Source organism: Leucoraja erinacea, chromosome 8 (genome assembly GCF_028641065.1).
Source record: "Leucoraja erinacea ecotype New England chromosome 8, Leri_hhj_1, whole genome shotgun sequence".
Classification (NCBI taxonomy): Eukaryota; Metazoa; Chordata; class Chondrichthyes; order Rajiformes; family Rajidae; genus Leucoraja; species Leucoraja erinaceus.
The window spans coordinates 68,266,530-68,290,240 of NC_073384.1; the positions used below are offsets into that span (position 1 = coordinate 68,266,530).

General features: G+C 38.6%; 1 protein-coding gene across 6 annotated transcripts in view; it reads right to left on the bottom strand.

Annotated features, from left to right (window-relative positions):
• Nucleotides 1-23,711, bottom strand: part of usp34 (ubiquitin specific peptidase 34) — a 217,205-nt gene that overhangs the window by 45,969 nt on the left and 147,525 nt on the right. For all 6 annotated transcript variants that reach the window (XM_055639914.1, XM_055639913.1, XM_055639912.1 and 3 more), the window contains 17 exons: nt 22,586-22,749; nt 15,991-16,056; nt 15,754-15,900; nt 15,612-15,668; nt 15,441-15,518; nt 14,828-14,922; nt 13,678-13,850; nt 12,667-12,817; nt 12,220-12,298; nt 10,746-10,799; nt 7,705-7,800; nt 5,757-5,821; nt 5,586-5,661; nt 3,904-3,951; nt 3,060-3,125; nt 1,718-1,798; nt 1,429-1,514 (listed from right to left, as the gene is read on the bottom strand). In XM_055639914.1, coding sequence (XP_055495889.1) covers nt 1,429-1,514; nt 1,718-1,798; nt 3,060-3,125; nt 3,904-3,951; nt 5,586-5,661; nt 5,757-5,821; nt 7,705-7,800; nt 10,746-10,799; nt 12,220-12,298; nt 12,667-12,817; nt 13,678-13,850; nt 14,828-14,922; nt 15,441-15,518; nt 15,612-15,668; nt 15,754-15,900; nt 15,991-16,056; nt 22,586-22,749 — 1,582 coding nt within the window. The remainder of the gene's footprint in view (nt 1-1,428; nt 1,515-1,717; nt 1,799-3,059; nt 3,126-3,903; nt 3,952-5,585; nt 5,662-5,756; nt 5,822-7,704; nt 7,801-10,745; nt 10,800-12,219; nt 12,299-12,666; nt 12,818-13,677; nt 13,851-14,827; nt 14,923-15,440; nt 15,519-15,611; nt 15,669-15,753; nt 15,901-15,990; nt 16,057-22,585; nt 22,750-23,711) is intronic.

The window sequence follows — 23,711 nt, forward strand, 5'->3', positions numbered from 1 at the left end:
GTGCTAGACCTCTGGTCCCTTAGTGGGATTGGCTGCCACAAATGTGTTGAGGGTGAAGAACCAGATTACTACTATTCAGTCTGGCCTCTGTTGTTTAACACTGTCATTTAATTTTTTGACGTGACATTTTAGGGTCCTCTGACACCTCTTTTCCGACCTCATCTACTGTTTCAGGTATATATTTTCAGGGTTTTGTTTGTTGATTTTAGCTCTGCATTCAACACCATTGTGCCAGAGCTACTACACTCCAAACTTTCCGAGTTGACTGTGCCTGAACCCCTCTGTCGGTGGATCACCAGCTTCCTGACAGACAGGAAGCAGCATGTGAGGCTGGGAAAGCACATCTCGGACCCGCAGAACCTCAGCATAGGAGCACCGCAAGGCTGCATAGTCTCTCCTCTCCTCCCTCGACCAATGACTGCACCTCCACTGACTCCTCTGTCAAGCTTCTCAAGTTTGCGGACGACACAACCCTGATTGGACTGATCCAGGATGGGGAAGAATCTGCCTACAGACAGGAAGTGTCACAGCTGGCGTCCTGGTGCCATCTCAACAACCTGGAACGCAATGCTCTTAAGACAGTGGAATTATTGTAGACTTTAGGAGAGCTCCCCCTCCCCTCATCCCACTCACCATCAACAACACCACAGTCACATCTGTGGAGTCTTTTAAGCTCCTGGGAACAATCATCTCCAAGGACCTTAAGTGGGGGGCCACCATCGACTCCAGTCAAAAAGGCACAACAGAGGATGTACTGCCAGAGGCAGCTGAGGAAGCACAATCTGCCACAGGCAATGAAGGTCCAATTCTATATGGCCATCGTAGAGTCTGTCATCACCTTCTCCATCATGGTCTGGTTTGGCTCAGCTACCAAGCACGACACCCAGAGGCTGCAGCGAATCGTCCGATCAGCTAAGAAGGTTATTGGCTGCAACCTTCCCTCCGTTGACAAACTGTACACTGCAAGGGCCAGGAAGCGAGTGGGCAAGATCATCTCTGACCCCTCTCACCCTGGCCACAAACTCTTTGAATCACTTCCCTCTGGAAGGTGACTCCGGACTGTCAAATCTGCCACAGTCAGACATAAAAACAGCTTTTTTCCTCGAGTAGTAGCTCTACTCAATAACCAAAAATCTGTAGCCTTATTTTGCTCTGGTACTTTATTTAATTCACATGTTTTATTATTAATGTTTAATGTTTTATGTATCATTCATAGCTGTCACTGTATGTCATGTTGTCATTTGTAGGCATTGTTAATATCAGAAAAGTTTTGGGGAGAGAAATTAGCTCAGCTCTCTCATCTTTTCTGTAACACTGCCCGAGACTAATCCATAACCATAACATTGGATACATTCAATAATTGATAAAGGATTCAAAAATGCAGCCTTTACTAAATATATTCAGATATAGAGAAGTGATTGTCATTACCCATCTTCCATTCCTGGCTGTAAGTAGAGATGTGCATGTACTGGTCGGAGTCGCTGAATCACGTGAATGCATAGACGCTGGAACATCTGCAGAGCCCAAAGTAAGGTTTGAAGGGAAAGGTTTTAATAATCATATTTTATTGAGTGAAACAATTTAATTCCTGATAGTTTCTATTCAGAGCAAGCTTGAACTTAATACTAATTCATAAATCAGTACAACATGAGGAAACTGTATCGTAAAAATGATCTATTCGTTAGATGTACTACAACTGATATTAAACACTTCATACCTGTCTCACAATCTGATTTGGACACTTGATAAGAATTTGCATTGGCCACCAATCATCATCAGCCATTCGATCCAAAAACCACTACACAGATAAAATACCAAGATATAATTTTGAAATTACACAAAAATAAAGTTTCCATTACTTTTGAAAGTTTCATTTAAACAATTCTCACTATCCCATTAACAATGAAACGGACATAACCACACGACCAAATAACCAGATCGAAGGTCAGGGCATGCAATGCTGCAGAAATAGTTTTATACCCTTCCCCAGATCTGTGTCTCGACACAATCCTGTCTTGGAGGTCTACGGACAATTCCTTCGTCTTCATGGTTTGGTGTTTGCGCTGACATGCACTGTCAACTGCGGGACCTTATATAGACAGGTGTGTGCCTTTCTAAATCATGTAAAATCAATTTAATTTACCACTCGTGGGCTCCAATCAAGTTGGAGAAACATCTCAAGGATAATCAATGGAAACAGGATGCACCAAAGCTCAATTTTGAGTGTCATAGCAAAGGGTCTGCATACTAATGTAAATGTGACATTTCAGTTATTTCTTTTTAATTACTTTGCAAAAATTTCTAAACACCTGTTTTCACTTCTTCATTCTGGGGTATTGTGTGTAGATTAATGATTAAAAAAATAATTTAATCCATTTGAGAATAAGGCTGTAACATAACAAAATGTGGAAAAAGTGAAGTGGTCTAAATAATTTCTGAATGCACTGTATGTCCCTCACAGCACCATTTCCATACTAGTTCTCAGCCTCTGACTGTTAACGAGCCACTTTATTCCCATTACCATGTTTCATAACAAAAATGGAAAGTATTGGAAATCTGATCAAGTAGCATCAATGTAGAGATAAATGGAGTTGACATCATAGCTCAAAGATCCTTCATCAGAACCAAACAAATAAGAAAACAAGCATGTAAAGTTGCAGAGACTGGGAGAGTTCAAGAGAATAGATGGACAGTTTGTGAAAGGATGGAAACTTTCTGTCCACAAAAAGGTTAATTATGGATGCTAGGTCTCTTCCTGCAAAATATTTTTCACATAATCTGAATTTTAACAAATAGGCACGACTTAACTGTAATAAAATTATTGAAATCAATTTTACGTAACTTGTTGAACAATAAATAAATTAATATTGTACTTGTATGTCTCTCATAAATTGAGTTAATTTGACTATTTTAAGTTACCCAATGAGCATTATCATCTTAATTGTGGCAATTTAAGCAAAGCCATTTTTATTAGCACTAGTAGTGCCACGATATTGTTTAAAACATTAAGCCATACAGTACCAATTGGAAGAAAGTTGTTGAGAAAGTAGGTTTCTCACCTCACAGGCTGCCTGGCTGTTGTTAAACTGTTTTGTCAAAAGTTCAATCCATTGCAACATAGTGGGCTATTAAATAAACAAATATGTTCAACTTGAATATGCATACATCTGAGAGCTAAAATCGACAAGCTGGTCAATAAATAAAGAAAGAGTTACGCAGTCAATGTATACATTTGCTAATACATTTCCCCTTCTCTGCAAAAATGCTTTGGTTAATCAATCCCCAAACAGCCATGTTAAGTGTGTCGATTTGATGCAGGATATTGAGAATTCACAGAAACCACATAGAAAAATATTATTTCCTCTCATATCAAGGCATGCATCAATAATTCACATCTTTAGGTGATACCTTCCCACTTTATACATGATCAGCAACTAGATTACAGTAAATACGTCAAATGCCTGCACTACACTATTCTGTTGATTCCAGTAAATTGCAATGCAATGTGATCCCATAGAGAGGTGGACCCAAATGTGCATCTGGACTCCACAAAGTTTTAGCAAACATCCCAAAGACATTCATATCTAACAGCAATGCCCAAGAAAGGCAGTTAACTTTCTTCACTCCATGTGTTCACTAATACTGGTCTTCTACCTAATCTAAAAATATTGGGAACATAGATGTTGACCTTGGCTCTGAACAATATATTTTTTCAGGTTAATGGAGAACTGGAGCTATATTTTTTATTGTACAGCAATTTCACTAAATTGTATAAAGAAATATAATATTCCATAAATACTGTATTAAAACTGAAATTAAATTCAGTAAATACCTGCACTGTGTTTATGTACTATACTATGTGTGTGTGTTTTATACTGATACATTTAAAAAATGTGCACTTACCTTTTCTTTGGAGTGGATAAAAGTTTCCAGGACGAAAGAGGTACTTAGCTATGATCAAAAACAAATACATTTCAACAATGTAGAAACAAGGAACTTACAAAAATAAACAAAGTGCTGGAGCAACTCAGCAGATCAGGGAGCATTTCCAAAGAACATAGATGTTTCCCTTCTTCAGACTATGTATGAGAAGACAAAAATATAGTCTAAAATATTTTTTAAATCTCCTGAAACTGTTGATGAGAACAGTGTAGTTGCTGTATGAAACAGTGATCTTTACTCTGGCCTAATGGAACTCTCTTGACACTTCTTCGTACCTCTATTAAGACAGTAACCACATCACTGTCGACCTAGCCACTGTTTCTAGGTATGTTACAAAACCTACCTGAATCGTGTCTGAGCATCTGCCCTACCCCGTGTGTGTGATTTTGGTGCTGTTTAGAGAGGGCGGGTTTAAAACGCGATTTTTACTAGGCTGTTCCAATCGAAAATGTTCAGCCTAGTAAATCATTAACGGAAAATCGCTGAAAGACCCCGTCGCAAAAGGTATTATTAGTTTTTATGGCCTTGTATAATATTTATAGTAGTTTAAAAATCACTCCCTCACTCCGCAACCTCTCGCAGCCCCAGGGTTTTATAAAGCAAACAATTAAAGGTATGTACCTTATTTTTACATTAAATGGGGCTTGTGTATAACCCTGTATATAAAGTTTTCTATAGCGAGTAGTTCATTTTGGGCTCTTTATATCCCGCAGTATTTTTCTGGGCACTTGAGGGCACAAATCCAGCGCAATGTGAACGTTCTAAACCAACGCGTTCACAGGAACCCACTAGAAAGCCGATTTTAATTGACTTTAATTTACAGCAAATGAACACGAAATTCCTTCCATTTGGCCTATAAATTGATGTAAATGAGATTTAAAAATCATGTTTTATTGTGAATTATTTGTGAATATTATTTGGACACTTGGGCTATTTAAAAATGTTAATCATTTATTAAGAAATGGATAGATGTTTAGATCTAGGAATTGAAGTTTGAAATTAGCTACAATTGGGTAACTAACTAATTATATGCTTTAATTTCAGGTCATCCAAGTAAGATTATTTTATATTTGTTTCAGAATGCTTCAATCTATGATAACTGAAAATTTCATTCAGTTCTCTTAATTTTTAAGAAGGTTATGGGCTTTTGACTGTCCACGATCACAGCTTTTTTGTTATGTCCATAGAAAATCAATAGGGAACAAGATGCTAATTTCCGAGTATGAAAATGGACATAACTTTTTTATTACTTGAGATATGAAAGTGAATTAGGTGTCAAATTAAACTTATTGTTATGCTTTATCTGATGGGATAAATTGCAGACTTGATTTTTTAAATCTCAAAATTTTGTAACATTGCTACTGTTTCCCATTGACCTTAGCACCGTGAGCGATTTCCCAAGGTGCTAGATGTATATCAATGCCCATGAATGATTCAGAGCACCCACCCACACTGAGTCTCTAAACCACATTGCTTCTCCTTCTTGCTGAGGATCCACAAGCAGGACTGTCCAGGCAGATTCATCATTTCAATGGCAACCCTCAGACACTATCTCCTCAACAGTTGACTCAATTGTTTCACTTCTTAGCTGGTCCCTTTTCCCTTACACCCATGACACTTCCATGCAAATAACCAGGTCTCACCTTCGCAGTCATAAGGGATACAGCCTTTGGATCAGGTAATGTGCTTGGGATGCTGCTGCACAACTGCCACATGAATCTGAAATTGTAGAATTTGTTTTAAGCAATTTGCATTATAATGCCAACATGATTCTGTAATGGTCTAGACGTGATCTAATGTTGCAAAGCACTCACCCAAAGTAAGTATGTTCAAAGATATTCTTGTCCTGGAGAAACTGCATGTTGTCATGCCAGATCCACTAAATTAAAAAAGATATGATCACCAAAAACACTCTTGGAAGATGGATGCTTAAAATTTTATTTTGCATAAACATTGAGATTTTGAGGTTTGCTTTGCCCTATTCTTAAATGTTTAATCTTTAAAAAAAAAAATTCTTCAGTAGCATATCCCTTCTTTAATCACACTAGATTGTGAAACCTCTCTCCTCTGTTCAGCCTGCCTTTCTCTAGATCCATTCTTCACAAACAGCTGCCTTGATATCTCCATTAACCTTGCTCACCCTAAGCTGCAGCCAAACCACCTGAATCTACAGTGCTCCCCTCACTATATCGAACCCCATTATTATCAAACTTGATGATGTGAAGTTGCTGTATGGCACATTGACTTTTATCCTGGCTTGAATGCAAGCCATATAACCATATAACAATTACAGCACGGAAACAGGCCATCTCGACCCTTCTAGTCCGTGCCGAACACATAATCTCCCCTAGTCCCATATACCTGCGCTCAGACCATAACCCTCCATTCCCTTCCCATCCATATAACTATCCAATTTATTTTTAAATGATAAAAACGAACCTGCCTCCACCACCTTCACTGGAAGCTCATTCCACACAGCTACCACTCTCTGAGTAAAGAAGTTCCCCCTCATGTTACCCCTAAACTTCAGTCCCTTAATTCTCATGTCATGTCCCCTTGTTTGAATCTTCCCTACTCTCAGTGGGAAAAGCTTTTCCACGCAACTCTGTCTATCCCTCTCATCATTTTAAAAACCTCTATCAAGTCCCCCCTTTAACCTTCTGCGCTCCAAAGAATAAAGCCCTAACTTGTTCAACCTTTCTCTGTAACTTAGTTGCTGAAACCCAGGCAACATTCTAGTAAATCTCCTCTGTAACTCTCTCTATTTTGTTGACATCCTTCCTATAATTAGGCGACCAAAATTGTACACCAACTCCAGAATTGGCCTCGCCCTTCTTCATACTTCTATTACGACAACAACCACATCACTTAATAACTAGCCACCATTTCTCAGACATTCACTGATCTTAGCTTGAGCGATCGTCCTTATCCTTTCCCATCCTCAAGCTCCATATCACTCAAGAGCCAACTTCTACTTTCTGCTGAGGATCCACAAGCAGGACTGTACTGGTAGAGTCATTGTTTCAATGATGATCTTCAGAAGTAAAATCTTCAAAACATGACTGAATTGATCCATCTCTTATCCAGCCCCTTTGTCCTTACATCTGATGCCCTCAATCAGTAGTGATAGCTTTTAGCTTCCTGGTCCCAAACAAAAAGGAAGACCAGTCGTACATCCAATCGCTCGAACACCTCACAGCAGGAAAACCCTGCAAATCTTTCCTGAACAAGATCCAAGCAGTGCCCTTCCCTCAATCCCCATATTGCCCATCTCCTTTACCACACTTCTATGCTCGGCTACACTGATTCTTGCATTGAACACCTTATCCTTTGACCATATTGACGCCTTCTAAATTAGCTGTGTAGTTCCCAGAACCTGCAAGGGTCCAAGTTATTTCTTTCTCTTTGGGAACTGGTGGAATGGCCATCGTTTCTGTCCTCCCTCGTCCCTTTTACCATTGAGTCATACAGTGTGGAAACTGACCACCGTGTTTCCACGCTGCTTGTCAACCATGGCTATCCTTCCACCGGAACAGAGAGGGAAAAGAAGGATATGGACCATATGCAATAGGGCATCATGGACACTGCAGACATGGTTCGCCAAAGGGACAGTTTCCGACCTGAACTTTTCTGTATTTTATGTTTACCTCTGCATATATCTCCAACCAATTTAAGAATGATGAAATATCGTTTATTTTCCCTTGAACATCGTTCTTATTTTTTAATATGTAGGCTCAATAGGTCACAAAAAGATTACATTACCTCCAAAAGTTCTGGTGAAACATCAAAGCTGTATTCCTTCCCATTTTCTTCTTCTGTCTCCACTCGTTTGTAGAACAGCATATATGCACTGTGTGTCTAAGACCAAGATATTGTTTCAGCAGCTAATACCTTCAGATATTTCTTCTCTAACTGATAGATTAAATGGCGATATATTGGGCATGGTGTGTAAATGTCAAGGAAATTATTGGAATGAGCTACCTAATCTTCCAAGAAAAGGTTTCAGATGAACACGTGATGTGGAAGATATAAAAAAATTCCTGAATGCCACATGAACTTGTCATCAACACACCATTAATAATTTAAAATATCTTCAGAGATATTTTCATGCACCCTATTGCTCGTCACTAAACAATTTATACGGAGAAAAATAAGGATTTATCTTTTGCAGATTTCTTACCCTTCTAAGTTGAGAATGGAGACATTATGGGCACGGGTATGTGAACAAGAGGTGTGCATGCATGTGATCAGCAGATCTCATATCATCACTGATGTGGCTTTGGGAGGAACATCACCAAAATTAGATCTGTAGATTGTGATTATTGTGTGTAGTGAGTGGCCTTTAACCACTGCCCTTGTTTTGAATTTCCCCCAAACTTATCTTTTCCAGATTTAGGAGGCTGGGAGTGGAAAAAGGCCACTGAGTCAAGTGGTAGCAGGGTCTCAAGCACCACAATCAGTTGAGGCATGAGGGCTGAAACTACGCCCCACCCAACAAAAACACAGAAAATCTTTACAAAACTACAGTGCCCCATCCCAACATTGATGCATAGGAAAAGCATCCAGAAACTTTTTCTGGAAATAAACTTTTTAGAAAATAAAATAAAAGGCAGTCCCCAGGTTATGCAAAGGTTCTGTCCTTGAGAACTGCCTGTAAGTTGGTGTCTCCATATGTCAGAAACGTCCGTTGCAAGAACAGCCCATCACCTGCATAAGAGGGGGATGACAGACAGCCCTGCTTGCGACTGCGGACATCCAGACCAGACCATCGCACACATCGTGAATGACTGCTCACTGAGGCTTTTCCCTGGTGGCATCAAAGCCATTCACCCAGTAACTGTCCTGGCCTGGATGTCTACCCTTGATCTACAACTTTAGGCTGTGCACGCCATACGCAAGAAGAAGAAACGTCCATTTGTTTACAGCTACTTAACTCGTATCCCTCTACATACACTTGTTACAATTCTTTCATTTCATTGAATAAACACCCCAATACTGCCCATAATTAAACTAATGGAATGTATAGATTATCCAGTCATTGTTTTCTTTTTTCTTGCCAACACCACCCAAGAAAATGAATTGCTTAACCTGGCACAGTTTCCAAGAACAGGTTTCCCTGCCCTACTGTTGAACACATTGGAGTTTCAACCAGTGGTGCTAGATCAGGAAGTCACCAGAGGAGAGCATGGCCAGCAAGCTCAGAACATCAGGGTTAACGTAGGAGCCCTGAAACTTCCCACCAATATGAAACCACCAGCAGACAGCAATATCCGGGACATAGCTTTTTTTTCTCCCTGCATGCTAATTTGACTTACCTTTCCAAATGTTGAATTTGAAACATAATGATGCCATACTGAGAGATAGTAAATGAGAGTTAAAAAGTGAAGCTAAATGTGCCTCCAATACCTCATCATCCACTTGGGTGAATTCAAATGTAATAAATTGGATTATTAGCACAGGATTTTGTGAAGATAATTTGCAAATTACTTGTCCTGACATCAATTCTACTGGAGTCTCTTAATCCACTAGAGAGAGATTTAAAATATTAGTTTGTGGATGGCTAAATCAATATCAACCAGGATTTCAGCGCTACCCAAATCCAGAAGTTATTATTGGTTTTGTGCTAAATTGATCCCACACACATGTTTACAGTATCATTACAACCATAAAATTCAGACTAATATTGTCCTCCTTTCTTCCAGTAAAATTAGATGTTGCAAATGACCTTCTGAACATATTTTACACAAAGATTTTTTCAAATTAATAATTTTGCATCCTTTGTCTCAAACACATTCATATTATAGCCTATTTGTTTCCTCATTTCCAATTTTCTTCCTGTCACCTACCTGTCACCAGAGCTGCCAAGTTTTGTCAGAGCATTTCAGTATTCTAGTACCTGAAAATCAGTATTTTGCTGAGGAAATCAGTTTTTTACGCAGTGCAGTCATTGTGTGCAGTCATACCCATGTAAGAGTACAAGAATGCATAACTTTGCAACCAATTGACATGTCTTCTACACAGCTTACTTGACAGTGCATTCATTGCCATCTCTTTGTATACTGCTGTTTGAATGGCTGCTTCCTGCTTTTAGCACCAAATGGTGATGTAGAAGCCATTTTGGAAGCATCTCTCCCTCTCCCTCCCCCTTGACCCTACCCGCCGTTCTGTAAAATCAAGGCCAATCCCAATGTAACTGCAATCCCACTGGTAACCTTTCACCACTAGGCTTATCCACTGCCTGAAAAAAGAATCAAAGGCTCAACTTCCACTGAGAAAGAGAATTCCAAATTCTCATTATACGAGAATTTTCCTGAACAGTCTGTGACCCATAGCGCTGTGTAAAGCCCATAGCGCTATGTTTAAAGCCCATAGCGCTCCAGCCAGTAGCACTATATTTAGAACCCACAGCACTTTGTTTAAATTCCCACACATTAAACTGACAGCTCTCTGATTAAACCCGAAGCAGTACAGGCAGCGACTCTAGAGAGTAGGAATGGGTGACGTTTCTGGTCCAGACCCTTCTTCAAACTGAACTCAACTCCGTATTTAAAATCCATATTTAACAATACAAAATTGTACAACAGTATTCCAATCGCATTTCCGTACAAAATACAGAAAATCCGTTCTACTTGGCAGCTCTGTGTAACCACAACTCTCGCCCCTACTTTTGACTCTAAGATGTCAAAAGTTAAGAAAAAAGCATTGCGAAAAACAAACAATCAACAGATAATTTGATTGTCCCCAAAAAGTAATTACAAATGTATTTAATGCACAACTGGTTATTCTCTATATGATTTATTTACCTTTTCAAAGGAAAAATCCATGAACTTGTCTGTGACCGAATCATAGGTTTTGGTCTAAATTAAATAAAAACAGTAAACCTTTTCAGTATTCAATATTATGAAAATTGCAAATTGAGCTACCCAATTTGTTAACATTTGTTCGATAGAATAAATTGCAGGAAAATCTCAAAGTAACATGTCAACACAAAACACTTGGCACTGTATAAATTTTCACCATTCGTTTCCTTATTTCTATCAGGTATCGAGAGATAATTACAGGAATCTTCCTGCACTTATTTGATGGTGCAGGGAACAACAACTGATGCTAGGTACACAAAATTGCTGGAGAAACTCAGCGGGTGCAGCAGCATCTATGGAGCGAAGGAAATAGGCGACGTTTCGGGCCGAAACCCTTCTTCAGTCTGAAGAAGGGTTTCATCCCGAAACGTCGCCTATTTCTTTCGCTCCATAGATGCTGTTGCACCCGCTGAGTTTCTCCAGCAATTTTGTGTACCTTCAATCTTCCAGCATCTGCAGTTCCTTCTTGAACAACAATTGATGCTAACCTGGCTCTCATTCAGGCAATTCCCAGTAGAAATCAACAGAACCATGACCACTTACCCTCTTCATACCTCCCTGGGCTGTTGTTGCTAAATGTAGCATTATTCTATCAACCTTTTTTGACCTGTTGAGTTTATGCCAGTTAACAGAGTAGCCCTTACTATTTTGTCCGTGATCTATTTTCCCATTTTGTGTCAGTATAGTGAAGAAAGAATACAAATGGAAGAACGTTAGGCCAGAACAAGTGAACAGTTCTTATCATAATGTTCAAGGGAGCATATGGGGGCACAAGAACACATCCAGATGCAATTTAGTGGGTTGTTGCCAGTATTCAAGTTAAGAAGTGAACAGTTGGACTGGAGTGGTCTTTTTTGAAGACCTGAAGATGGGTGGCAACTTGAAACTTGCAGTCTGTAAGGCTAGTGGGGTTGCGACACCTATCATTTATAAGATGTCCAGAAGAGCATTTGGGTAGGTGACAATCCCTCGGCTAACAGAGCAAGGTCCTTGATTCAGAATTAGTCCAAAGAGATGTGTTTAGCTCTTGTGGACATGGAGAGGGTAAAAAATAAAAGGGTATAAAAATAAAATAATAGATAAGTTTGAAGTGCATGTGTGTTCTTCTTTCTGAAAGTATGTTGAAAATCAAGGTAATAAAAATTATAGGTAATTGATGCCATCTAAGTGGCCTTTGTGAATTGAATCATGTACATCATGCCATTAGTATTCACGTAACCAACTTGTTGATCCCAGAAAAGAATTTACTTGCAACAGAACATTTGTAGTCATTAAATTCTACTAGCCTGAATTGCAGAATTGACAAGACAAAATAAATGAAGACCAACGTGAAAAATGTTATGAAGAGTGCAACCCTACATTTTTTATTTCTTTACAGACATTAAAGGTGTATCATGTTTTTAAAGATGCAACTTACTGTCATTTCTCCACCAAAGCATTCAGAGGCGAGTTGAGCAGAATCAAATGGTTTTACCTCAGCATCATTAAATAGATACCTAACAAGAAAAAATATTAAATTACCACAACTGAGAAACAAAAATGAATAGGCTTTTGCCCCTTCGAGTTAGTTTGGCACACTTTTGCACTAAAACAATATTTAGCTCATATGAACAAAAATATTTTTGGGATTTTCTTTATCCATCTTTTTTTTTCCAGGATGTACAGGCAAATGAGATCAGTTTAACTAAGCAGTATGTATGTTTGGCATAAACATTGTGGGCCGAAGGGCCCATTCCTGTGCTGTACTGTTCTATGTTCTATCTGTTTACTTTACAGAGTAAGTTATGGCAGTATTTTCAGTTTGCTGCATTCATAATAGTTTGCACAACTAACCTTAAAATTGGAACTACAAAGATCAACTTACCATTTGTTGTTTTTGTAAGCATGAAGATTAACAATCTCTCTGATGAAACTGTAATAATGACCTCCATCTGCCGTCCCGGTGTGTACAGTTACTCCTATCAAATCATACTCAAAGCTTTCACTTTGTTTAACCTTTCCATCCTCTTTCAAACCTAAAAACATAATTAAAACCATAATCATTATGCTCAGCTCACCACAGATTTGCCAGCTGATAATGGCTAATTAGAGAGTCTACCCTGTTACTAAATCATACAAAAGTGCTGAAACAAAATACAAAAAATAACTCAGGGAAATCCAGGTGGAGAAAACAGCTCAGGTATGTAATCTTTTATATTCTGATAAAGTCGTCATCTAGATACATTATCTCCGTATCTTTTTCCCTCCCCAACCAAAGATGCTGCCGGACAGAATTAATATTTTAATTTAAGATAGTCAGCATTTACTTCTTTACTCTTGGGAATGTCCAGGTGGAAATGGAAAATGGTCAAATTAATGGAAATCTGTGTAATAGCAAGAAGCTCATAACCTATTCCATCACAACACACAGAAGGAAGAGATATTAAAGATCACGATTCCAAATGTTACAAAAAGTATTTGCTATCTGGAATGTAATGTTGCTTCTCATATTTCAACAGCATGAAATAAATATAAAGATTGGGGGTGGGGGGGGAGGGAGAAAGAGTTGGAGAAAGAATCATGTACGCATGTATAGCACACAGTGTTCCTTCTCCTTTAAATACACAATAATTGATCTCTTCAGCGCTACCAGAATGTGTAACCACAAACCTACTATAATCTTGCATGAGGCTCTATCCGAGGCTTCATTTCAGAATATATATTATAAGAGAACTAAGTCATGAAATTTACTAATATACTAATGGTACTAACATCATTTTTTTAAAAACATGAAAAAGTAAAGAACTATATTTTAAAGCAAAACCAAGGAATTCTTATAAATATTTTTTATCAGCTATAAAGATCTACAATTAAACAAGGTAACATTGTGCAGTACCATCTATACGGTCATTTTTGCCCATAAGATAATCTTCAGTGTATGGAGTCATGTCAAGACGGAGGGGAAACGAGAAATGAGTGTTGACTTTTTCTTTCATCATTGTAACCATATTAAAAGTGTATCGCATGGTATTAAAACTCAAGATCCGCGGTAATTTCTTAAAACAAGCTCTGTGAAAGACAAAATTTAAAAAACAAGGAAAATGTTACACACTTGGTCATTGCAAGGGTACAGTAGAAATGAATTTGGCAACATGAAGTCCAGGTTATTTATTTAGGTATATCATTTGCTTTAAACACAAGATTATCCCTCTTGCAAGAACACCTTTTCTTCTGATTGATTTTCCATGAGTTTGAGTTTAGTTTATCATCACGTGTCAGGTACAGTGAAAAGCTTTTGTTGCGTGCTACCCAAACAGCGGAAAGACAATGCATAATTACAATTGAGCTACCCACAGTGTACAAATATATTGTAAAGGGAATAAAGTGAATAATGTTTAGTGCAAGGTAAAGCCAGTAAAGTCTGCTCAAAGATAGTCCGAGAGTCTCCGATGATATGGATAATAGTTCAGGACTGCACTCTAGTTGTTGGTAGGATGGTTCAGTTGCCTGATAACAGCTGGCAAGAAACTTTCCCTAAATCTGGAATTTGCGGTTTTTCACACTTCTATACCCTTTGCCCGACAGGAGATGAGGGAGTGGCCAGTACAACTCATCCATCATTATGCTGGTGGTCTTGCCAAGCGAGGTGTATGTAAATGGAGTCAATGGAAGGGAGGTTGATTTGTGTGATAGTCTGGGCTGCGTCCACAATTAGCTGCAATTTCTTGTGGTCTTGGATGGAGCTGTTCCCAAACTATGGATCCCAACAAAATCCATTCCAATAAAATGCTTTCTACGGTGATATCATAAAGGTTCTACTACTGTGATGGTAGAGGTGGTGAGCAAGGAAGATCATGCACAGAAGTACCTTTGAACCTATTCCATCACACACTAATAAAACTTACATAGATTTCTATTTGTGGTCATGCAGCTGAATGTTTTACAGCTTCCAACATGCTCAATGATCCAAATATGTGCTAAAATGAAGGCTGCATTGATTAACAATCAAGTGAAAACATCCAGATTTATATGGAATAAAACCTAACCTCTTCTCAGCCCGTACTTTCTTTCCACACTGAGAGCAAGTGTACATGTTATCACCTTCCAGAGTATCTTTTATAGTAACTTCATCAAGCGACTCCTAGAAAGATCAAAACACATCTAAAATGAGCATTGCAATCTGCAATTATACCAAGATAAACATGCTACACTTATTTCAAAATATTATGAAATATTGAATGGCAATAGTGCACACATTGCAATTTTAATATAACTATAAAAAAATGACGAACATAAATTCAGTTATGAGAAAACCAAACACTGATTATGCAGTAATACACTATTTCAAAGACAGTGAACGCTTTTGGAATGCAGATCAGTTTAAGGGTCATCGCTAATTACCTTTTAAAAGATACATTAATTATCCTTATCAGTAACAATGGCAAACATAAATGAATAACTTTATTTTAAGTTTTATTTTCCTCATCCTCATCGCAAACACCATCATTTGAAATATTAAACCAAGCATGTGGGAAGATAATGTGTATGTTGTATTTTCTTGCAATTATTAAGTTAAAACTTCTCAATTTAGTTTTGTTTTTAATCAATCTTCGATAATAAACAATCCTATTTTAGTTTATGATATTAAACATAACTCACATAAATGTTTTTCATATCAGCTACTTGGCATCTGACTGTGTAGAATTCCTCAGCTGTCTGGCTAACATGTTCACAATCCTGAGTTTAAAAAAATGTTAAGGTTAGTGTTTTTCACAGACAATATTTATTTCCATTATAAAAGATGCTCAAAAATTAAAATCAAACACTTACCAGTGATACAACATTATTTGTTATAACCCCACCAAATAAGCTCTTCACTGTGTTTTTCTATTTGAAAAAAAAAAACACTTTCAGAAAAATATGATCTTTCTTTTCCAATATTAAACAAATACAAAGAATCACATAAGCTTACTAGATCAGGTGACATCTCTTCGATTTTTGTTATCAGATCAGTGAAAAATTCAGTCATATCTTTCTGTTCTCCGGTGTTCAAAGGCTGTTTGTCCATGGTGTAGGTTTTGCAGAATGGTCTTGGATTATATGCTTTACGTTCACTTTCCTACGTGGTGACATTTCAAATGAAATTAACTAATTATAACATTCAAAATACTGCTCTCAGTAGGGATTCTTATTCCAATTAGCCACTCACCATGAGATATGTGAACATTTTTTGCAATTCAAGAAGGGTTGTTTTATGCTTGATATCTTCCAAATACTAAGAAAGAAAAACATCACTAAAGTTAAAATACATAATACCAATATGACTTTGTATCTGAAAAGGAATATATCTAGTTCACATTGCAGATTAAAATTGAACTTTATTTTAATTACTTCTTTGAATCTCCATACAGCAGTCCACTTTAAGTCCAAATAAAGGCAATATCAAAGACCACATGAATAAATAATTGGGCACATTGTTTTATATTGCAGCTTGCCCATAACTTAGCTGAAATATGATTGGTTCATCCTCTGACTCGCCTGTTACATTACAATCAGTTATGATGTTCTTTCTGCTCTATTCTTTTGCCTTCCTTCAAGTGGATCTTGAAATTTTAAATCCACATCTACCTCACTAACACAGAGGATGCCAAGTGCTGATTTGACTTAAATACAACTGTTCATTTGGAGGATATATCGGACAAGAGAAGACAAGATCGACATGAGAATTCAGTTTCAGTTTAGTTTAGTTTATTGTCACAGTTTCAATTATTAGGCAGTGAGAAGCTTTTGTTGTGTGCTAACCAGTCAGCAGAAAGACAATACATGATTACAATCGATCCATTTATAATGTATAGATAGATACATGATAAGGGAACAAGGTTTAGTGCAAGGTAAAGCCAGCAAAGTCCGATCAAGGATAGTCCCAGGGTCATTAAAGCTGTAGAGTATTAGATCAGTGATTCAGTCTGGAGATAGGTGTAGATGGGGTTATTTTAGCAATTTTATCGTTATGCATCCAAATATTGAGAACCTATGCTCTGAAGCATGTCTTTATATATATAAACGTTGTGATTAAACTCCAACTTCATTAACAGTGAATAATTCTGATACATCCTGAGATTGCAGTAGACCTCTTCATAAAATGAAGTTTTATTTCTTCTTATATTCATCCAGTTCTTTGTTAATCAGCAGCATTAGTATAATTTCAAAGTTTGTCATTTATTTTTCCATTGAAAATATATTAGCTTGGGATATTAGTCTTTGACAGGCATCTTCATTATTCATCAATTCCGTTTATAAATTGAGACACCGAGTGCCCAAGGTCATAAAGACAGTAAGAATAAAAAGCGTCGAAAGAAAATTAAGAATCTGGCTGCAAATGGAAAATGTGTACAGTTCAGGTTAGGCCAGCGAGGTGAATGGTGCATGTAAGAGGAAGATAGGCAAAACATTATGAAAGAGCAGTGAGGCAGAACAGGGGATAAGCAAAGGAAGTAGCAGCAGGGAAGTGAAGTGGAAAAGTTAAGAGAATAAAGAGAAAAACCAGAATTAATTTAGAATGGTGGGAACAATAAACTGTAAAATATTTTGTAAATGCAATGAATTAGCAAAAAGGTGCTGAATGAGAGAAGCATGCTGGCTGTAGATCAGTATTGATAGATATTTCCTCTTTCCTGTGTGTGTGATACTTCAGTACTGAAATCACTGTAAATTAACGTTATTTGTTTTACTTGCGATTCAAGATGATGTTGGGACAGAGGAGCTCCTTGTGAACTTCCCACATCAGCAACTTCCGTTTGCCCCCTTTCTTCCACAGTTGAACGCCACTGGCTGACACTGGCTGTATTTCAGCCTCGCCTATGTGCCGACTACCAGATTAAAGCCATCTGCGCAGAGCCCACTGCCCACACCTCTGCTTAAATTGACCCCGCAAATCCTGGATTTCTCCAAATTAGACAAAATTATGTCAGATGTGGATGGATTATTTTGTAACACAAGACTTGTGTGTTGTACCTTAGTTCTACTTCTTGCTGCAATTAAGCAGTTCTCAGTTTTGAACACCAAATTCTACTACTTCTCTGAGCATCAAACACATTGATGTATTAAATTGTAGAGATACACTCATTTACTATGCTTCTGGTTCTCTTGCTCAACAGCTTAAATCTTTAAGCAACTTTGATCAGTTATATTGGACCACTTGAACAATAAAAACACATACGACAGGCTGTTGTTCATTGACTACAGCTCGACATTCAACACAATTACCCTCTCCAAACTGGTTACCAAGCTCACGGAACTGGGTCTACAACCTCGGCTTCCTCAGCAACAGACCACAATCTAAATAAATTGGCAGCAACACTTCCTCCTCGATAACCATCAGCACAGGAACAGGTCAAGGTTGCATGCTCAGCCCCCTCATCTATACCCATGACTGTATCGTTGGACACAGTACTTCCTCTTCAAGTTCGCCAACGACACCAACTTTGATGGATGAATCAGAGATGACGATGAGTCAGAGTACAGGAGGGAGATCAATCAACTGACCGAATGGTGCCAGAATAACAACCTTGCTCTCAACGTCAGTAAAACTAAGGAACTGAATGTTGACTTTGGAAGAGGAAGGTTGAGGATCCATGAACCTGTCTTCATCGAAGGGACAGTGGTGGAGAGAGTCAAAAACTTCAAATTTCTGGGCATGCATATCTCTGAAGATCTGTTTAATCAGCACATTAATGCGATCATAAAGAACGCCCATCAATGTCTATACTTTGTTAAGATTAGTGTTACGGCCTGATTCGGCAGCTTGAACGTCCAGGAACGAAGAGGATTGCAAAAGTGATGAACACTGCCCAGTCCATCATGGGTACTGACCTATCACTGGCCAGGAGAGGCTAATCCTCAGCATCGCTGGTCACAGCTGGATCCACTTAGCTGACATCAGATTGGCCCTCCTGAACCTACTCCTTATAAAACCCATCTATTCCAGCCAAAGTGGAGAAGGTAAGCGAGGATGCATGATAAAAAGAGAGAGGACCGGAGTGAAAGTGGGGTGCCTTCCTGCCAGCTCTGTTGCTCTGTCGGAAGTTCGAGTAAGACTGGGCCACTGAGACAAGCCTGAGACCACCACTGCCATCATGTGGTTAAGTCTGGGCTACCAAGAAGAGGCCCGAGACAGCCAGAGCCTCTACTGAGGCTCAGACTGAGTTGTCGGGGTTAGCCTCAGACACCAGTGTTTCTTCCTGCCCAGGGACAACACGGACTGCACCCACACACAGACGCAAAGACTGAGCCGCCAGGATAAGCCTGAGATCGCCACATTTCCAAGACCAGGACTGAGCTGCCGGGAAACCTGAGATCGCCAGCGTCACCTTACATGGGCCCTGACAATAAGTAACACCTCCCTCATGTGGACGTGGACTTATCATTATAAATAAAACATATCACATGTGTTCATCTTACTGCGAGAGTCGGTGTGGTCATTGCTAAACCCAGTGACATCCCTGACACAACACATCAGGGACCCACACCACCCAGTCCATTACGCAAACCAGCTTTTCTTCCATCTACACGTCACACTGCCTTGGAAAGTAGCCAACATAATCAGGTACCACTCATACCCCAGTCATTCTCTGTCAGGCAGATGACACAAAAGCTTTAAAGCACGTATCACCAGTTTCAAGTATAGCTTTTCCCCTTGTTATCAGACACTTGAATGCAGACACTGATGCTAAGGATGTTTTCAAGATCTTCCAATCTATCCCATTGTGGATCCGGAGCTCTTTTTAAATGTATATCTGTTAAATTCTGCACTTCTTTTCTCTTTTGCACTGTTACCTGTTGTAATCACGTGTAATTTGACCTGCTCGGATAGCACGCAAAGTTTTGTCCACTGTATCCTGCTACACATAACAATAATAAAAACAATACCTTTGCCAGTCTAACCCCATATATCAGGACAGTTTCTGACTGGTCTCTTTATCAATTTCCATCCTCTGCAACCCTTCCAATAGTGGCTAAATGTAATAGAACTCCATCCCAACTATCAATATCGATTTCTTTTTGTAAAATAAATTATTTGACAAACCATTTGGTCACCTCTCTCAAAATCTCATCCTAGGCTGGTTTGCATTTTCCTTTACAGATGTTGCTGATTCTCTTCCTTGGTTGAAATGCGATCTCACATATTTCTTCATGACCTTGGATCTTTTACACGAGGAATCAATTTTGTGTCTCATTTCTACAATGGCTCCATTACTTGAATATCTTCCAGCCAGGAACTGGAGATTATTTCAGCACAGTCCATCCAGAGCAATGTATAAATTAATACAACCTTACTAGATTTGGATTCATGCAAAGCAAGGTTTATTTGGCATTAAAAAAAAATGATGCTCGGCAAGGCCAGCAGCATAATCAAGGATGTTGCACCCTGGCCACTCCCTCTTCTCCCCTCTCCCATCTGACAAAATGTGTGAAAATGCACACCTCCAGTGTCAAGGGCAGTTTCTTCTCAGTTGTTATCAGGCAAATGAATCTACCACAACCAGAGAGCAGTGCTGAACTACTATCTACCTCTTTGGTGACCCTTGGACTATCCTTGATCGGCTGACTTTGCCTTGCACTAAATGTTATTCCCTTATCATGTATCGAAACACTGCAAATGGCTCGATTGTAATCATGTATAGTCTTTCCACTGACCAGATAGCATTGTAATGGCAACTCCGACTCTTCCAGTGTCCAACATTCCTTTGCCATTACTACACAGGTAAGTAGGAGTGATCTTATGCAGACCAAATAGAACAGATTTTCCAGTCGTTATTGGTTCTTTATTGAACAAATATTGAGACAAAACGTACCAGGCTTTCCTTATTCTGCATACAAGTTGTAGCTAGCTGTTCTTCCCGGTCTGGTGAAAACTGTATGCTCTCCACCCCTGTGCCTGGTCTGCCGCTCTCTGTCCACTATACCCATATTAATATGCCAACAGTAGCTAGCCGAAACATAAATGGCTCATACAAGCATGCAACAAAAGCTTTTCACTGTACCTCAGTACACGGGACAATAAACTAAATTGAAACTGAATGGAAACAAAAACACACACTGCATATTGCCTATAATCACACTTCAGTTTACAGATCAAGGAATCAATACGTTAAGCTAATAATGAGATTTACCAGTGCTGAGAACTAATTTTTGTCAAACATCCATGGACCTGATTCCATTTTAGTTTTCATGTTAATTCACCGAGATTGCCTAATTAGAGTTGAGCATTGTAAAGCTTCTGTAAGCAAGCACTAATTAATAATTCAAATGACAATTTTGCAGGAGATGTAACACCTGTCTCTACGCCTCCTCCCTCCCATCCATTCAGTAACCCCAGCAGTCCTTCCAGGTGAGGCAGGGGTTCACATGCACCTCCTCTAGCCTCACCTACTGCATTTGGCGATCGTTGTGTGACCACCTTCACATCAGCAAAACCAAGTGTAGACTCACCGACCGTTTCGCTGAATACTTGTGTTCGGTCACCCAAGGCCCTCTGGATCTCCCGAATGCTAATCATTTTAACTCTTCTACCCTTGTTCCCTTAGACCTTTCTGTTCTGGGCCTCCTCCTTGCTAGAGCGAGACCACACACAAACTGGAGGAACAGCACCTCACATTCTGCTTGGGTAGCTTACAATTTAATGGTATGAACAATGAATTCTCCAATTTTAGGTGACTAACCTACAAACAACCACCACCTTTCCCACTCTCTTCCCTATGACCCACCTGAATTTGCTCCCATTTCTCCAATTCCACCTATATTTCTTCCTCTGGCTTCACAATTTGCACCTCTTTTATTCTACTCACACTTGTGGTCTTCTCATCTCTGGCCTTTGTCAAACTATCTACCTATCAAAAAAAAAAAACCCTCACCTCAATCCACCAGTCACTTGCCAGACTTTGTCATGCCCCCACCTCTCTTCTAGCTTTCTCCCGCCGACTACAATCAGTCTGGACAATGCTCTCAACCCAAAATCGCACCTCTCTATGATCTCAAGACATGATGCTTGACATTGAGATATTACAGCAATTTGTGTGTCCAACAATGTTATTACTTCACAATGGTGTTATTCTGCTGCACTGATCCCCTGTGGTCTGTTTGAAATTGAGGAATTACTGAAAATGTTGAAGGCTTCTAAATGCTTTAAGTGATAGCATTCTTGGATTTTAAAAACATTTTTAGTGGTCAAAAAAGTGTTATATATGTCACAAATTCCAGGTCTTCAAAGAATAATAAATTATATAAGAGTTTGCAGTAAGAGTGAATAAGACGATCTCTGTAGTTCAAAAGGAACAAACAGGTTATAGGACATGAGTACTTTTACACACAGTTTAAGGAGTGATCAGATACAAAAATTGAATGAATGATTTATTTTTGATTATTAACTTTGACGTGCGCTGAAACAAGAGTTCTCAAGAGAACATCCTTGGGCATGGGATGTAAAGGTCAGTCTTCAAGAAACTTTTCTGGAGTCTGAGAGATCACAATAAAGTATGAAATATACATAATTCCAATGATAAGACTTGAAAATATTTCCCATTGGATCATACCCACAAAATTATTTATATTACAGTGCAAACTTACATATTAAAAAAAACTTAAAAGATTAAGCATTCAATGCTTTACGTAGGATTACATAAAATTGCATATCCACTTTTCCTGATTTTTTTTAAATAACCTCTCGATTAATTTTTAACTTAATTTATCAACATGCTTGATTTGCTATATACATCAATCATATTCAACATTTCAATGGGACTTACTTTAGCTGTAAAAATGGCCTGTCTTGCCTCCGGTATCATGTAGAGCTGTTGAATGGTAGAAGCCAAGTAACAGGTTGCTCCAAGATTCGTCAAACCCACAAATCTGCACTCAGCTCGCACATCATCATGAGGCCAGTAATCCCATTTGTATGGTGCATGAGATGCTGTTTAGAAAAAAAGTACATTTAAATCAAACTACTTGACCTACTGTACAAAAGATCATTACTTCAACTTGTGCAAGCTTGTGAAAAATGCATCATAAAAATAATCTTAATTTCTTGCATATTTCTTTAATTCTGAAACATTTTTTCAGGCAATGTTTAGTTTTTGAAGCTGTTACTTTCCGATTGCATTTGTAACTAATAGCAACGTTTCGAAAATGAAGAGCTGGGTGGGATATGACAAGGACCAAATATTTTCAAAGAAAGATTTCCCCAACAGAAAAAAACATTAATCTCACCAGAATTTAACACATGCTCTAGAACTGAGACATACCAAAAGGCTAAGACTTATACCCGAGGAGGGACACAGATATAAACCACCACAAACAAGAACATTTGGTGTAGAATGCCAAATTAACTCCAGATGACCAGTGAATGTTCCACCTCTTTACAAAAGGGTTTACATTTGTGCCACAATTAGATACCAGTTCATAAGTTCTAGGAGCAGAATTAGGTCATTCGGCTCATCAAGTTTACTCCGCTGTTCAATCATGGTTGATCTATCTTTCCCTCGCAACCCCATAACCCCTTAATATGTCTGTGAAGCTACAGGAAGTAAGAATGCCATTGTTCTGTTCCCACTTACATGAAATAATGAACCATACTTGATTCTGGAGTTTATAACGAGGTCGAGTAATTACAAAAAAAAAAATCATTTCACAAGTGCATGGATACAGGTTTGATGGCAAAAGAGCTGAGGTAAATAGAAATATTCAATCAGTCTCGGTAATGCATCAGACATGGTATTTAAAACTCAACTCTGGAATGATGAGCAGGATGTCACGGTTTTATGCTATGTAGTTCAGTGTGCGGCTGCAATGGATTGAGTTTGCAACTGGTGGCACATGTTATGAAGCACCCACAACTTAATGTCCCAATACTTAATGTCCCAATACTTAATGTCT